The sequence below is a fragment of the Bos taurus genome, chromosome 4 (assembly GCF_002263795.3).
Source record: "Bos taurus isolate L1 Dominette 01449 registration number 42190680 breed Hereford chromosome 4, ARS-UCD2.0, whole genome shotgun sequence".
NCBI classification, from domain to species: domain Eukaryota; kingdom Metazoa; phylum Chordata; class Mammalia; order Artiodactyla; family Bovidae; genus Bos; species Bos taurus.
The window spans coordinates 103,228,271-103,243,873 of record NC_037331.1 but is presented as its reverse complement, the minus strand read 5'-3'; the positions used below and the strand labels follow the sequence as shown (position 1 = coordinate 103,243,873).

At 48.2% G+C, this 15,603-nt stretch overlaps 1 protein-coding gene across 8 annotated transcripts in view; it reads left to right on the top strand.

Moving 5' to 3' along the window:
- The first annotated feature begins 1,052 nt into the window (after positions 1–1,052).
- HIPK2 (homeodomain interacting protein kinase 2) overlaps positions 1,053–15,603 on the top strand; it is a 203,910-nt gene continuing 189,359 nt past the window's right edge. For 5 of the 8 annotated variants that reach the window (XM_059885507.1, XM_059885505.1, XM_059885506.1 and 2 more), the window contains exon 1: positions 1,874–15,603. This exon is cut by the window's right edge and continues 19,067 nt beyond it. Coding sequence is in view for 3 of the 8 variants with exons in the window: in XM_059885508.1 (XP_059741491.1) it covers positions 1,432–1,450 (19 nt within the window). In the remaining 5 variants the exon portion in view is untranslated. Of the gene's footprint in view, positions 1,451–1,873 lie in introns of those variants that run through there. The other 3 variants (XM_059885508.1, XM_059885503.1, NM_001372119.1) reach the window with 2 other exon arrangements.

Below are 15,603 nucleotides of genomic sequence, written 5' to 3'. Positions count from 1 at the left end.
AGTACAGTTGTCCAGTATATATAACTGAAACAAAGGGTTTATGAAACAAATAATTACTCTAAGGGCAGTGTACTATTCTAGTACATTTCATTATTTTAAAAAGTTGGTTGCTGTCCAATGAATGTCTGTTATGATCAATTACTGCGTCACGACCCACAGTTTTAAAAACACTGTCTAAGAGGAAGATCAAGTCTTCTTAAGTTGGGGGCGATGGCAGGCATCCCATTAAAGAACCGAAGACTAGCTGCAGGAGTGGACTGGCAAGCCTCAGGGCTGGGGAGTCTGGAGCGCGTCTGAAGCTCTGTGAGGCATGAGCGTTGAGGAAGGCAGAGGCCTGGGAAACAATCGGTGGCAACCACTCGTCTAGGTGATAGGGATTAGGGGTTTAACCCTCCAGACCTCGTAGACCTGAGGATGGGGGCGGAAACCAGATTCCCGCAGGAATACAGCGAACATCCGAAGGCTGCATTTCATAAGCGTGCGCCGAATGGCTCCCGCATCTCTGACCTCATTTGGATTTCCAAAGCTCCTCCACTTACTCGAGAGTCCGGGGAGGACCGCGTGCGCCCACTCCTCCATTCATTCATTCATTCTAAACCCATCTCGGGGAGCGCCAACCAGGTGCGAGAAAGGGCGAGCCGCCGGCGGCCAAGGATCCCCTTCCAGTCGGTTCCCCTCCCGCCCAGCTCGCGCGCACACAAAGTTCTGGCTGCCACCCCCGCGGACCGGCTCCCTTGCCAATCAGAACCGAAGCGCATGCACCGCCGCCCGGCGGAGCCGCCTAACCTCCCCGGCTTCCCGGGATCCGCCCCCCACCCACCCCTCTCCCTGCACCGGCCCGGCCGCTCCTGCCCTGCGCTCGGCCTTCCCCGCCTCGCATCCGTGCCATCGGCGCTCGATTGCGCGCGGACTCCTCGCTCCGGGCTCGCTCGTCGCTCGCGCTCGGCCGCCGCTCCCGCCCCCGCCCCCCGCCCCCCGCCCCTCCCCCGGCTCCTCCCGCCCCTCCCCCGCCTCCCTTGCAACTTTTGCCGGAGCGCCCCCCTCCCCAACACACACAGCCATGCTGAGCTGAGCCCCGGCCGGGGACTGGCCGCGCGCTGCCCGCCCCGGCTCCCGCCCCACCGCGGACCCGCTCGGGGGCCGCGGCCGCTCGGCCCTCGGCCTCGGCCGCTGCGCCCGCCCGGCCGCCCCCCGGAGCCCCCGGGAGCCCCGCGCAGGGCCCGGGCCGCGGCGGCGGCGGCGGCGGCGGCGCCCGGCCCCCTCCCCCGGCGCCGGCCAAGTGAGGCGGTGATGCGGGCGCTGGCGGCCCCGGCTGCGCCGAGAGCGGAGACACAGGCTCAAGATGGCAGATTCCGACTGAGGCTGGGGGGGCCGAGCTCGCGCGCCGCGATCCCTTCTCCGTTGCCATGAATCGCGGACACCCCGGCCCCGATGGCCCCCGTGTACGAAGGTAAGCGGCGCCGGCCCGCCGACTCCGCCGACCCCCGCCCGCCCGGCCGCCCGGCCCCCGGAGCTTTGTTCTGCCCGCGGCCCCGCGCCGGGCAGTACCCCCCCACCCCCGGCCCGCAGCCCCCCGGCGCCCGGTCCCCGCGCCCCACCCCCGGGGCTCGAACCGGTCGCCCGCCCCCCTCCCCGCCACCCCCTCGGTCGCCCGGCGATGGGCCGGGATCCGGAATCAAACATCTTATTTCCAGGGTGGAGAAAGAGGCGGGGGGTGGGGTGGGGGGTGTGCGAGGGTGGGCTACTGGCCGAAGAAAAGAAATTGGGTGGGAGGGGGCGCCGGGAAAAAGACAGACCCGTGACGGTGCTTTTTATTTATTTGTAAGAAATAAAGGTGATGCGGTGTAGCTTTCCATCTCCAGCACCCCCCACCCAAAGAAAATTACCTTTAGGGTGATCTGTTTCCACTCTCCGTCCTCCCAGCTCCCTTCCCGTTTCCCTCCACTCCCCCCCACCCCCCAACACACACACACACACACACACACACACACACTCCTTTATTCTTCGCGAGCCTCAGATTTTGGGGGGCTGTCGGATCGGAATGTGCGGGGCTAGGTGATGCGAGGGGGGCAGAGAGGAAAAGTCCATTTCAGAGCCAGGCAGAACAATGAAATAGGCGAAAATCTCCCCGCATTAGCGTATGTAAGGGAAAATGTAGTTTAGGTTTGCCAGTCGGGGAGGCGGCCAAGACGCTGGTCTCCGCCGGTCTGGGTAAACCTGCGCGGTGCACCTTCACCTGGCGTTGGGTCCTTTTTCTCGTCTGTCTTTAGGAAGAAAGACAAGAACGGAAGGCACAAATACTCCGTTTCCCCTGCAGTCCCTCTCTCTTTCGTTTTTCTTCAGTCAGTTCTGTCAGTTTCCAGCCAGAAATCAAACCGGAATCAACTAAGTTTTTACACTTCGATGTGTGTTTTGTGTGTGTGTGTGTGTGTGTGCTTGTAGTAGGAGGGATTTTGAACCAAAGGGTGTCTGATTTTTTTTTTTCAGTCATTTTCCTCGTGAAAATGTCTTTCTCATGAAATCATTGAAGTAGCAGCCTTTACATACTTTGAGCGTCAGTCCATCTGGCTTTCTTTCGGTTTTGTTCAGATATCCTGTGGATGAAATACCAAATGAGAGGAGGCAAGGGTTTGTGCGGAATGGAGAGGAGGGGCGAGGTTTTAATCCTCTATAAATCCGGAGAACAGTCATGGCCAGTGAGACAGGGAACGCATTAATAGTTTTATCTCTGTTATAAAGGCAGATTAAAAAAAAAAAAAAAAACTTATCTGAAAAGAAAATCTGTTATTAGTTCCAGAGCTCCAAATGAATTAGGTTTCTGGATGGAATAAAGTTACCAGTCAGGCCCTGGGTAACGAGGCTGTAAATAACCTATGGACTGTAAATATTTTTTTTCAGACTCTCTTAGAAACAAAGGGGCCTGTTTAGAAGGCAACAGAGAGATGTTATTCCAGGGGCTTTCCTCTTTGATTCTGAAGAACACAAGGTCCATTTAACCATTCAACAAAACAAAACAAAATTTCTGATCACTCCACCATGCAGAATGGAGCGAGCCCGGTGGCTCTGTGAACATACTAGGAGGACCCAGTCGGGCATTCATTGTTCCTCTGAGTCTCTGGGAGGGGGCTACAGTCAATGCTCCCACTGTCTATGGAGTGTTAAAATGAAACAATTTTCTCTTTATTAAGTACCTCTTTGAGACTCCCTCTGCTGGACACTCCGGGTGAGCATTGGAGAAGGAACTTGGCATTGAATTCAGAACTATAGTAAAACAGGCTGCTTTCCCTTTCTCAAGGGGCTGGGTATGTGGGTTGGGATGTATTTTGTCAACTTGGTAGAAAGCCGTCCTGGGAACCGTGGTGTTCCCCTCCTGTTCCTTTCATTCTAAATCCATACGGAATGTAGGCCATCCCCCTGCAGCTAAGACTTGGCACTCAGGTTCTTCCTACCGTGCTCTTTCAGGGCACGACACCAGATAAAGACCTGTGGGTGTGTAAGACGTTGTGGTTTAAGCATAATCTCAGATCTCAAAGGTCTCGAGCTCACTTTTTTTATTTGCAAGCCTGCCTTCTATGTCCCAGCTGACCTACGCGGTCACTTCTGCCACCCCTGGGCCCCTCAGTCTTGTGTGCGTGCTCTATTGATCATTCCTGTGCATTGTGCCCTTTGATTCTGCGAGAGTTTCTTCGAATCTTTGTAGTTCTTCTCTTCTTCCTCACCCCTTTTGAACCAGTCCAGCATCACCGCCCAAGCTCAGGCCTGGGTCTTTTTTGAAAGCAACTGTTGGTCATGCTCTAAAGCAGACAGGTGACCCCTCTAATCAGGCATTGCACTGCGGAACCCACATTTACTTCCTGCGATGAGTGCTTCTAAGACTCCAGTGACCTCCTTTTTCCCTCCTTTGGCAACGCCCCCTGGATTTAGCGAACCTGATTTTTACCACATCCCGGTCAGAGCACATGGACTCCTTGTGTGTATCCCAGAGGAGCAGGGCTTTTCCTGTGGAATTCTCCAAGAGCGATTTCTGATAGTTTTCACCCTACTAAAAGATTTGAACCCTGGATTCTTCTCAGGAGAAGGATAATGACAGGTGAGGCATTTAAGCCAGAATTCAGGGGTATATTCATTTATTTAAATAGGGTGCAATTGCCTCAGGCTAGGATTTGATGTAAAGGCCTGAGTGCATTAGTGGAGCATTCTGAACTGCCAGGTATTTAGAGAGAAGTGATCAGTTTGAAACGGGGTATGTTTGATAATACAAGTCAACGGGTAGGAAAGTGTGATCAGCCTTCCACAGCCTGCTTTTAAGGATAGGTTTCTAAATAGCATAGTAGTTTTCAATGGCTTGGTACTGATCAAGTTAAACTTCTTTAAAAAGATTTCTTTTCTTTAGAAGGTTAAACATTCTCCTTGCAGTTATGTTTACTCCATCAACTTGCTTAGCAAGGCTTTTTCCAGTGCCACAGGTGTAAATTAGAGGACCCTAAATTGTATTCTCTCTCCCTGGCTGTGCCTTGTCCACTAGTGTTGGCTCAGACAGTCAGACTTCCCCAAACTGTAGCATCAAAGTCTGTCATCAGATGGGCCTGAAGACACCTACCAAGAAATGGATTCTGAATCATCTTCCATTAAAAGAATTTGATGACACATGTTCAGAAATATCTTTTCCTGTGTTTATGTTTTATATTTTTAAAAATGAGTAAGTATAAATATTGTTTTCCTTCTTACCACATTTGAAAAGTGAATCAAGGCTCATTAATTAATTTTAATCCCTGATCCCGGACAGTGTGGTACAATACTCGAACCAGAAACCTGGGCTTTGACTCTAGCTGTATGGCTTTGGGCCTGTTACTTAACTTCTCTGAGCTTTTTTTTTTTTTTCTTCTTTTCAAAGCCTTATTCGATTGTTCCAGGGCTCCATTAGAAACAAGTATATGTAAAGCATCAGGCTATAGTAGGCATTTTCTCAGTACATGTTAAATCCCTCTATCTTTTGAGCTGCTTACAGGCATGATGACTCCAGGGAAAGAATAAGCCACAAATAGTTTAGAAAACCAATAATAGCAACATTTCAATTATTAATCTCCTGCCATTCCTTTTCCAGTTTGGGCACCAGCAACAATAAGCCCCCTATGGCCAGGGAAGAAAGAGCCTCTTTTGACCCTCTCTGTGACCTTTCCAGAGTCTTTATTCCCATTGAGCTTCTGCTGGTTTCAGGTAGAGGATTTCTCTTCTCCCATGGCACATTCTCTGCAACTCTAAAAATGAAGCAACAAACCGTTCGAACTGAGTTTCAGGGGCTGCAGCTGTGCCTCTGGGAAAATATCCCAAGGTGTGAAAGATAATCTTTGCCCTTTATCAGGATCCATTGGTAACCCAGACAGCCAGCCAGGAAAGGGAGCGCCCCAAGGTGGCTTACTTACGAACGGCCTCCTCAGAGGGGAGACACCCACTCGATCACAAGGCAAGGACTAGATCCATGCATCTAACGTGATTTTCCTACAAAAAAAATTGTGGTGCATTCTGCGAGTTGCAGCTGCTCATGTTCTTCATATTTTATTTTTTGTTTCTTTATTTCTTTCTCCCTTGTGTAGAGACCGATCTTGAAGGAACCACCTTTGAGTGGAACAAAGTAGCGACGTTCGAAAGGGTATGATACGTGAACATTTTTTATTGTTCTCCGAACATGTCATTTGCCAGTGCTTTCTGGTGGTCTCACGATGACAATTCAAGCTCTTCAGGTTGCTGTCAAAGGCGAGTTTCAGAATAATGCCAGCAGATGTTATATAACATCCGATGAAGCATGAACTTGAAAGGCCCCAAATCATAATAGTTCCATTTCGTGTGGCAGTACTGCGTTGGGAGGGGTGAGGACTGGAGGCAGAGAAAGAAAATGGAAAACCTGGAATATAGGAAGGTCTTTATTTTTCCTCTAAAAGAAGCCAAGATGCCTGAAGTTCATGGTAATAATTGTAGCTTAGTTTGTGGCACATCCTCTCCCTACAGTGACCCACTTGTCCTCCTCACAGACCCACAGAGTGGATACCTTCACCCCCACTTTATAGACAGGGCGCTTCTTTAGAACATCCATTCCACAGACGTTTGTGTGGGGTCCCTGTCCTTGAGTTCAGGGGTGATGGGAAGTGAAAATCAAAACTAAGCAAGAGCTGAACTCAAGATAGAATGCCTTTACATGTGTGCCTTTCAGAACTTTAACCAGTTCTTACGTCTTACATGCTCATGTTTCTTGAGGTATACAGGGAAGACCACCATTTCTTTATTTTCTCTAGAAAGATTTTCTTTGGGATCAAAAAAGTATTTATGAATGCAGAAAATACCTATTACAAATCTCCTTAGAAATTTCCTTGGAAATTACCATCTCTAATTTGCAGAAGATTCCGTCTTCCTCTTTCATTACTTACATTTTATACCTTTGTAAATGCACCACGTTTCTGATTTGCACATGCCGCTTGGAGACTTTCTGTTTTTGGCATTTGGCGTCCCCAGCTCTATCACCAGCGGACCTATTCATCTTACGTGGCTGTCGGAGAATGAATTCCTGACTTTGCTGCCTGGCTGAGATCCTTAATTCCAGGTAGCTTTGTGATACTTATTGGTGGGGATATAGATTGGGTGGTCACTCTGTAGATCCCTCAGGGAAGGAAGTTGTGGAAGAAGACCAACTCCTCCTCGCGAGAGCATGGAGCTCAGGACAGGAGAGGACCTCGGGAGAAATGAGTTTACCCTATTGCATTCAGGAAGGTGAATAGTCGTAACTTGGAATCGTCTGTTCACCCACAAAATTTTTTTCCAGGAAAAGACCACCCTAGGAACTCCCTCAGTGACCAGTTCCAGCATTCTGTTAATCTGATGGTCAAGAAACTCTTGGGTTGGCCTGAGATCTCGTCTGTTGTCACTCAAACCTGTTCTCTTTGACTCAGTGTCTTTTTCTGAAGCCTTTCATGTACTTGAAGGCAGTAACCGAGTCACTGTTGCTTTTTCCTCACAGAGCCTGTTTTGGGTCCTCTTCCTCTGAGAGCTCTCATTTCTCCACAAAACCAGAAAAAATGGTGGTGATCAAAGCTGGACACAGTTCTGTAATAATGGTCCCCTTACTGCAGGGTTCTTGCCTCATGGAGAGCCCCTGGAGGGCAAGAATCAGGTCTGAGTCATCATTGTGTCCCCTGTAGTAGCCATGCAGTTCCTAAACCTAGTAGGTGCTTCATAAATGCTTGTTGAGTTGACACTTCCTTTTAATATATCTAAGTAATAACTTACGTCACACAAGCCCTGCCCTGGTTAGCTTGCTCTCTCCTCGGTTCTGATCTTTATTTTTCTTGTATGTACTTATGTCTAACCATCCCTCACCCTAACAAGGCCATCTTCTGTTTGATCCTTTGAATCTCACCCTTCTGTTTGTAGCTCTCTAGAACCTTACTTAACAGATCCTACATACAGAATGCAGCTGACATAAGTCATTAAAAAAAAAACAAACATAAAGTTGAACTACTCTCGAAAGAAGAGGAGAGAGGGCTCAGAAAAATCTTGACAATTTGATGCAATATTGGTTCATTCAGGTTTAGAAAGGACACTTGTCAGATTCTTTAGAGGTTCTGAGTCAGCCAGAGCCATACCTGTTTTTCCAGGTTCTCTACAACGAGTCAGTGAGGTGTTCATGACACTGGCTACAAGTCAGACTTGTAGCCCGTATCCCTCCATCTTTGGTCTAGGGCCAGTGCAAAAGACAAAAGATGAGATGGGCAACGTCATTCAATTGGCAATTTTCTGATGGGTGACTTTACCATTAGAAAGTAAGCTGCTGAAATAGTTGCCAGTTTTTTAAAAAGCAGCAGACTCTTAAAACTGCAAAATAATTGTGTGGTTTTCCAGCAGCTTATTTCTAAACACAGCGTTGAAGAGATTTGTAGTGTTTTTGAAAGTGGTCTGTTTTAGCAATTCTTGCCTAACTTCTTTTGCTCTAGTAGGTTCTGATTAATTAAATGCCACTGTGTTTAAGCAGAATTAAGATTGATTGACTCTTGCATGTGCTAATGCTGTAAACTTCATAAAACCTTCATTGTCACAGAAAGAATGCGGTTTAATATGTGAGTGGACAGGGGATTTTCTCCCCAGGCTGTGCTGTCTGTCCTCAGTGAAAGATCATTTTGGAACCTGCCCTAACATTGGGTTATGGCACTTTGGGTTTGCATAGTTACAGACTGCATCCTGATGTTGCAGTAAGTTTTGTTTCCCCCTATATTTGTACCATTTTCCTCTATAGCAATATTACCCTTTGATTCAACCTATGGAGTTAAATATAAAGGGCTGATTTTCCAAGGACTTATATAATAACAGTGATCCATCATGCCAGTTCAATTGAGAACTTCTAGTTTCATAGCATCAAGGAAACAGATTTTAATGATAGGCGTGTCTGGAGTCCTTTCAAAAGTCACATGGTAAAGCAATTGGGAAAACTCTGGTTTGTTGGTAGTTGTGGAATTTTGATTTTTTTTCTCTAATGAAGAATTAATAGAGCTCTGACCAAAAAAAAAAAGCAGCGTGTTAAGTTAATTTTGCAGAAATTGTAGAAAGGCAGCAAGTTACATCCTCCAGAGTTCTGTGTCCGCTACACACTAGAACCCAGGCTGATAGAAGGAGTTTCTGCAGGAAAGTGAATTTCAAGGAAATTTGTAATGGTGGGTGGGGCTGGTAGGAGCATACACCGCTGAAGCAGGTACATTTTCAGCTCCAGCACACCTGTGATCACCGTTACTCATTAATGAGTATGACCTGCACCGTCAGGAAGAGGTTAATCGATGGTCCTTATGTTCTGTTAAGTGAGACTGGGAATGTCTGTAATGTGTTACAGAAATGTTTCCATTAGAAAATGGTTATAAATAAAGAAACTCTTTGATTTAATTGTTCCATGACTTATTCCCCCAAAAGGATTTAAGGCCTCTTAAAGAGTTAAGTTCCTGGAAGAGAGGAAATTAATTCATATAGATCAGTTCTGTGGCTCGACCTTATTTCCAAAGATGTCAGATAAGTGAGGTTGTCCTACCCGGAGTGACAGCGGAAGCCGTCAGATCGCTTGTGCTGGCGTAACCAGGTGAACAAGCAGAGGGCCTAATGGAATTCATTTGCAAAGTCATTTTTGCTTGGCTAGAGTGTAAGCGCAAAATAGACCAGCAGACGAGATTGGTAAGTGTTTGGGATCAGTTGTCCAAAGGCTTTTTAAAACGAGTGCTAATTTGAGAGGCATTTTATGGTGCAGAGAAGGGGACTAATATAATCGAAATGATTCTTGAACAAGGTAATTTTTCCTGGCCTGGGTATAACGGAGTGAGGCAGCCAGAGGGTGAGCCATGTGGTGCAGGGGAAGGTGTGTGCACAGTGGTGTTGGACCTGGGCTGCTGTTGGCGTCACACAGGAGCGTGCGGAAGAGCACCAAGCAGCATGCCTGACCCGAGGCTTCAGTGAATATTCATTCCTTTCCACGTTCCTCCCCAGCTCGTATGGCGGTGGTCTGGGACCAGGGAAGCTTGCTGGTGTTAGCAGTACCATGATATTTACAGTCTGCCCTCTATATCCATAGCTTGCACATCCATGGAGTCAACCAACCACGGATTGGACATATTTGGGGGAAAAAATTGCAGAAAGTTTTAAAAACCAAAGCTTGTGTTTGTTGTGCTCCTGGCCAGTATCTCCATAACATTTACATTGTATTAGGTGTTGTAAGTAATCTAGAGCTGATTTATAGCACACAAGCGGATGAATGTACGTTATGTACAAATGCTACATATTTTTATGTAAAGGACTGGCGCATACAAGGAGATTGGGCTCCTGGAACCAACATTCCTCAGATACCATGGGGTGACTTTATTCTGTCTTTCTAAAGAATCTCTTCTTTTTATAGGCTCTCTCACAGTCTACACTGGCATCACAGTATTTCAGGATCTCACTGGGTTACAGTATAACCCCAGGGAAGGCTTTGCACACTTGTATCCACCTTAGACACTTGAGGAAACTGAGGCCAGAGCAGTGAGAAGAGGCTGCCGAGGCATCGTCTTGAGAGTTGGAGGTGGGCAGAGTGAGGCACCCCCCGCATTGCGCTCCCTCAGCCATGGGCACAGAAACTCCAGGATGTTGGCCACTGAGTGAGCTTTGCTGGGCTGCACAGCCCATGGAAGCTCCATCAGGATGGTTCCCACAGGGCTGTCAGAACCACAAACCTTCTCCCAAAATCCAGAGGGAGGTCCCGGGCTCCAGTCCCCCTGGGTGCCCTGCCGCCCATGGTGCCTGCCTGAGCCCATCCCAGAGGGCTCCTTCCCACTGTCTCAGGAAAGCAAGGCCATGTGCCTTCAGCACCAGTCTGTAAAGGGCCTTCTGTCAGGAAGTCATTCCTTCTGTTTCCCTGAGCCATTACTCAGCTTGTCACCACAAGCTACTTATTAACAAAAACACATGCACACAAAAATCACAGAAACTGATACAATTGTGACAGGTTTCACAGAACCTGAGCACACTTTTCAGTCATTAAGTGGCTTAAAAAAAAAAAAATTGGGGGGGATTCCCTGGCAGTCCAGTGGTGTGGACTCTGGACTTTTGCTGCTTGAGGGCCTGGGTCTGATCCCTGGTTGAGGAACTAAGATCCTACAAGCTGCGTCATATGCAGAATTAGATTTTTAAAAATTAATTGATTTTAAAAAATACTGATTTTCTAAGGTAGAGCTTCAAGTCATCCTTTCTTTCCCTTTGACCTGACCAAAACTTGACCCCTATCCCTGTTGTCAGGCCTGCCCTTGTGACCCCAGCCCGAATCCTGTTGGGGTGGCCTTCTGTCTTGTGCTGCTCCCCACCTCCCTTGGAGGTCCTCCACCCTGATGAGTAACCCTGCATAGTATTTGAATAGACTTTTACGCGAAGGGCTGGCTTGACTTGGCATTGGTGAATCCTGGGGCGATGGTGCAGGGCGGCCTGCAGCCCACCAGTTCCTGGGTTCTGTGTCCAGCCTACGACCACCTCCACCTCCCCTTGGACCTCGGGGTGCCTCCTGGCCACCTACCCAGTCCCCTGCCTGGGGAAGGGACCTGCCCTGGGAAGGCCTGCAAGTAGGCATGAAACCTTTTGGACAGGGATTACCAGGGACCCAGAGCATGGTCTGGGAGAGCACCCTGTCCTTGGGGAGGGGTGTGGCTGAGACCTGCAAAGTATGGGGTTCAGGGCTGGAGCCCCGGCTGCCCTGTTGTGAGAGCCATGCTGATAAAAGCTTGGGCAACAAAGGTGACCCGACAATATTTCCTGTTTATACAAAGTCCTGGCTGCCGATTGCTTCACTGGATGCCCTGCTCCTTTCTTTCCCTCCTCCACCTTGATCTTCTACTTAGGGTTGCTCCATAAAGCAGGGTTGATGAAACTGCCCCATTTCCTGTTCCTGGCTGCGGAAAGTCTGTTCCTCCCACAGTGAAACTCACCAGAGAGCCTAGTGCATCCCGCAGCTCCTATGTCTTGTCTGTCTCTGCCACTGACACAGGCAGCTGCTCCTCCTCCTGTCCTCCCCTTTGATGTCATCTCACCTCTCTGCTTCCACCTGCTTATTATTTCCCACTCACCTGCCCACAGCCAGCCGGGCTCCTCCTGTCCCCGACTCACCTGCCCACAGCCAGCTGGGCTCCTTCCCTCCCCGACTCTGTGTATCTTGGACATGTGTCCGCCTCGTTACACTCCTGTAGGTGTCAGGGTCCAAGAGCAGGACACTGGGCCTCTCTCTCTGGGAAGCATTTGTGTCGGGGAGCTGTTTGGGAAGAGTGCTCCTCCAGCTTTGGAAACTGTCAGTCACCTGGAGGGCCTGTTAAAACAGATCACCGGCCCCACCCTCACAGTTTCTGTTTCAGTAGGTCTGGGGTGGGGCTCGGGAATTTGCATTTCTAATTGAGAACCCCGATTTTAGAGGAATGCACTCAGAATGAGAAATCCGTACGTATTTAAAGTCAGACAGTAGTTGCTTTGATGGAGACTTGCCTTGGGTGGGTGGGAGTCAGAGAGACCTGGCAGTGCGTTACTGCAGCTCTGACGCCCTTCCTAGCTGAGACAGCCTCCAGCCTCCAGCCTTCCTGCCTCAACTCCGGGAGGGATGAGGCTCCATCTTCTCCAGGACCCGTCTGTACACGCAGTCAGTAGTTCATCCAATTCAATGCTGGGACCCCAGAACTGAATGGGCAGGAATGTCTCCCAGTAACAATATGTGATTATTATTAATTGACATAAACAGCACTATGATTTTCTCCATTTACAGAAGAGGAAATGGTGGCTTGCAGAGACTAACTAACCTGTCCAGGATCTCATAAGCCAGGGCTGGAGCCCTCCTGACCCTGGAGTGTGTTCTTGGCTTGACCAGCCAGCCACCCAGCTCCACATGGGGCAGTGGGAGGGGTGCAGCATACAGTGGGGAGGATCCCCAGTAGGAAGGATCTGGTACCTTCTTGGAGCAGGGGCGGCCACCGTGGGGGCTGATGGTGCCAGAGCATTGAAGCCACAAACGCCCGTTCCCCCACCCCACCCCCCCTCTGCTGTCCCATTCACCTCCTCTCCATCCATGAGGAAGAAGTGAGATGGTGAGTGTCAAGTCTTAGCCCAGGAGCTGGCGCAGAGGAGGGTATAGTTTGGGGCAGCCAAGCCATGGGTCCATTTGAGCAGCTAAAACAGAGATCTGAGAATAATCTTACTGAGACCTCTAAGAAAAAAAGTTATGGAAAGATGATAACAGCTAATACTTACAGAGCCCTTGGAAGTTCCAGTTTTGTTCTCAGGCTTCAGTTCTATTAAATCATTGTCACCTTGTAGTAATGCAGCAGGGTAGGTTATGTCCCTGCTATGTTACACTCCAGAGGTAGTGGAAGGTTAGCCACTAACAGGTGGCTGAGCTGAGGTTAACCCCCGCCCAGTAGCCTGGACCCAGACCCCCTGCCCCTGTCCACTAGGCTCTAGCTGCAAAGCAGAAAGTCCTTCCAGTCCCTTCCTTGATAAGAGAAATTTGTAAATATGTTGGTTCCGCCCCCAAATATAAATGTTCTTTGTTTCAATCAGAATCTGAATAAATGTTTTAAAATTTGAAACACTGATTCCTTTTGGTCTTCTTGAAAGACAAGGTGGTGGGCGCATAGAACAGTCAGGTCTGAAAGATAAGAGCAGTGGAAGGACCAGCTCTGCCATGTGTTAAGCCAAACCATAAAGCTTCAGATTTGGCATGAAACTTGACAGCCCCATCAGCGGGCAGAATAGGTGCTCAGATTTAAGGCCCTGTAGTCTGTGAGCGTTTAATAGATGACGAAGGAGTTTCCACGAAGCAGTCGGAAAGAGGAAACCTGATTGAGCAAATGGGGATGGGACCACGTGATAGCAATTTGAAAAGTCTCAACGGATGTTATCACCTCACATCATTATACCAACATAAATTCTGTGTGATTAAAATGTTAAATTCAACAAAAGTCTGTCGAGCGCATTCAGGAAGCCAGGGATTGCTCTAGGTGCTGAGGGTGTAGCAATGAGTGAAACAGATGAGCACCCCTACCCTGAAGCAGCCTGCGTTTTCATGGAGAAGGGTAAAATTTATCAATGGCTTAAAAAAAAAAAATCCATTTTTAAAGAAAGCTGGGAGGAAACAGAAGTGGTATTTATTAAACCTCCAGAGGGGTTGACATTTCTAAGTTTAGAATCTGTCAAAGAAATCACAGAGGAAAATATTGGTAGTTTTGTTAGTGTAACATTCCCCAGATGTTAAAGTTGTTTCTGGTTCTTCTATCCTGAATAGTTTCTCAGTGTCACTCGGGGTAACATTAAGGGGTGTCTGGGTTTTAGGATCAGTTCTTCAAAGAAGCATTATTAGATCAAGGAGTATGACCGTTAATCTGGTTCTAGATACAGACCAGGCTTCCCTGCTGGCTCAGTGGTAAAGAATTTGCTTGCAGTGCAGGAGACGCAGGTTCGATTCCTGGGTGGGGAGTATCCCCCCAGAGGATGAAATGGCAACCCACTCCAGTATTCTTGCCTGGAAAAGCCCATGGACAGAGAAGACTGGCAGGCTACAGTCCATGAGGTCACAAAGAGTGGAACATGACTTAGCAGCTAAACAATAACAAAGATACAGAGCACCAGGTTAACCTAATTTCCTCCCCTAAGTGTTTTTATATTAAACAAATCAAAGCACCTTGATAAAGATTTAAGTTCACCTGCCCGCAAATTCAGGAAGGCGCAGAGTTCCTCCTGCTCTTGGGGGACATAAGCATCCCCAAGGGCTTTCACACACCACCTCTGTGTATCAGCGACTCCCAAAGATGTGTCTTCACCTAGACTCCTTTTTTTTGCGCTCCAAAGTCACAAAGCCAACAATCTACACGACATCTCTATTTGGATGTCTCACAAGCATCTCAAACTTAATGTGTAAAAGAGAAAAATCTTGATCAACCACCCGAAGTGTGTACTTCTCCCAGAAATCTTTATTTCCATAAATAGCATCTCCTTCCGCCCAGTAGTTCATATTAGAAACCGGAGAGTCATCCTCAACTTCATTTTACTTTATATTTAATCCGTCACTGAATTGTATTGATTTTTGCCTCCCCAGTACAGCCATTCTTGCTTTTCACTGTGCTTACATTCTGTGAAGTCTCTGCGGGTGCCACGTTAGGGGACGATGACCCTCTGTCCCTAGGATTGGCTTCCTGTGAGCCTCTGGTCATATTTTCATCAGCCAATCACTACAGAACCTTGTGTTTTATGTGTGTTTTTGTTTAATGACACCTTCTTTAATACATACTGTTGATTGATTAGCGTTGAACTTGCAGCCCACAACACTATAACCCATGCTGGAATGAAGCTTACTGAACACATGTATTTTTCTGTAAGACACATCTCAGCCTGCTCACACTTACAAACACTAGACACCCATTCATCATGATGCTTGGGGGTCATTTAAAAATCCCGAACAAAAAATACCCCCAAAGGTGAAAAACGTGGTCCTAAGTAGACCATGGAAGGTAAGCTCACTTACAGTATTGACATAAGAGGTGAAGCAAGAAGTCAGAGCTCGACCTCGTTTGACCTCAGCTGGGAACACAGGCATCAGGCATCACGCAGCCCAGATTTTTCCTGGCAGTGTGTGCATGCCCGGGGTGACTGTGAAAGCACCTGCTGAGGATTGATTTTGAAGTTACAAATAAATATTAGCGAGATTATTGAATCTGCAAATAGCGACAATCAGTTTTACATAGGGAACTTTGTCTCTCTCCACTGCCACCCGCTAGTCCATTGGTCAGCAGGCTTTCTCAAAAGGGCCACATAGCAGATGCTATGCTATGCTATGCTAAGTCACTTCAGTCGTGTCCGACTCTGTGTGACCCCATAGACGGCAGCCCACCAGGCTTCCCCGTCCCTGGGATTCTCCAGGCAAGAACACTGGAGTGGGTTGCCATTTCCTTCTCCAATGCATGAAGGAGAAAAGTGAAAGTGAAGTTGCTCAGTCGTGTCCGACTCTCAGCGACCCCATGGACTGCAGCCTACCAGGCTCCTCCATCCATGGGATTTTCCAGGCAAGAGTACTGGAGTGGG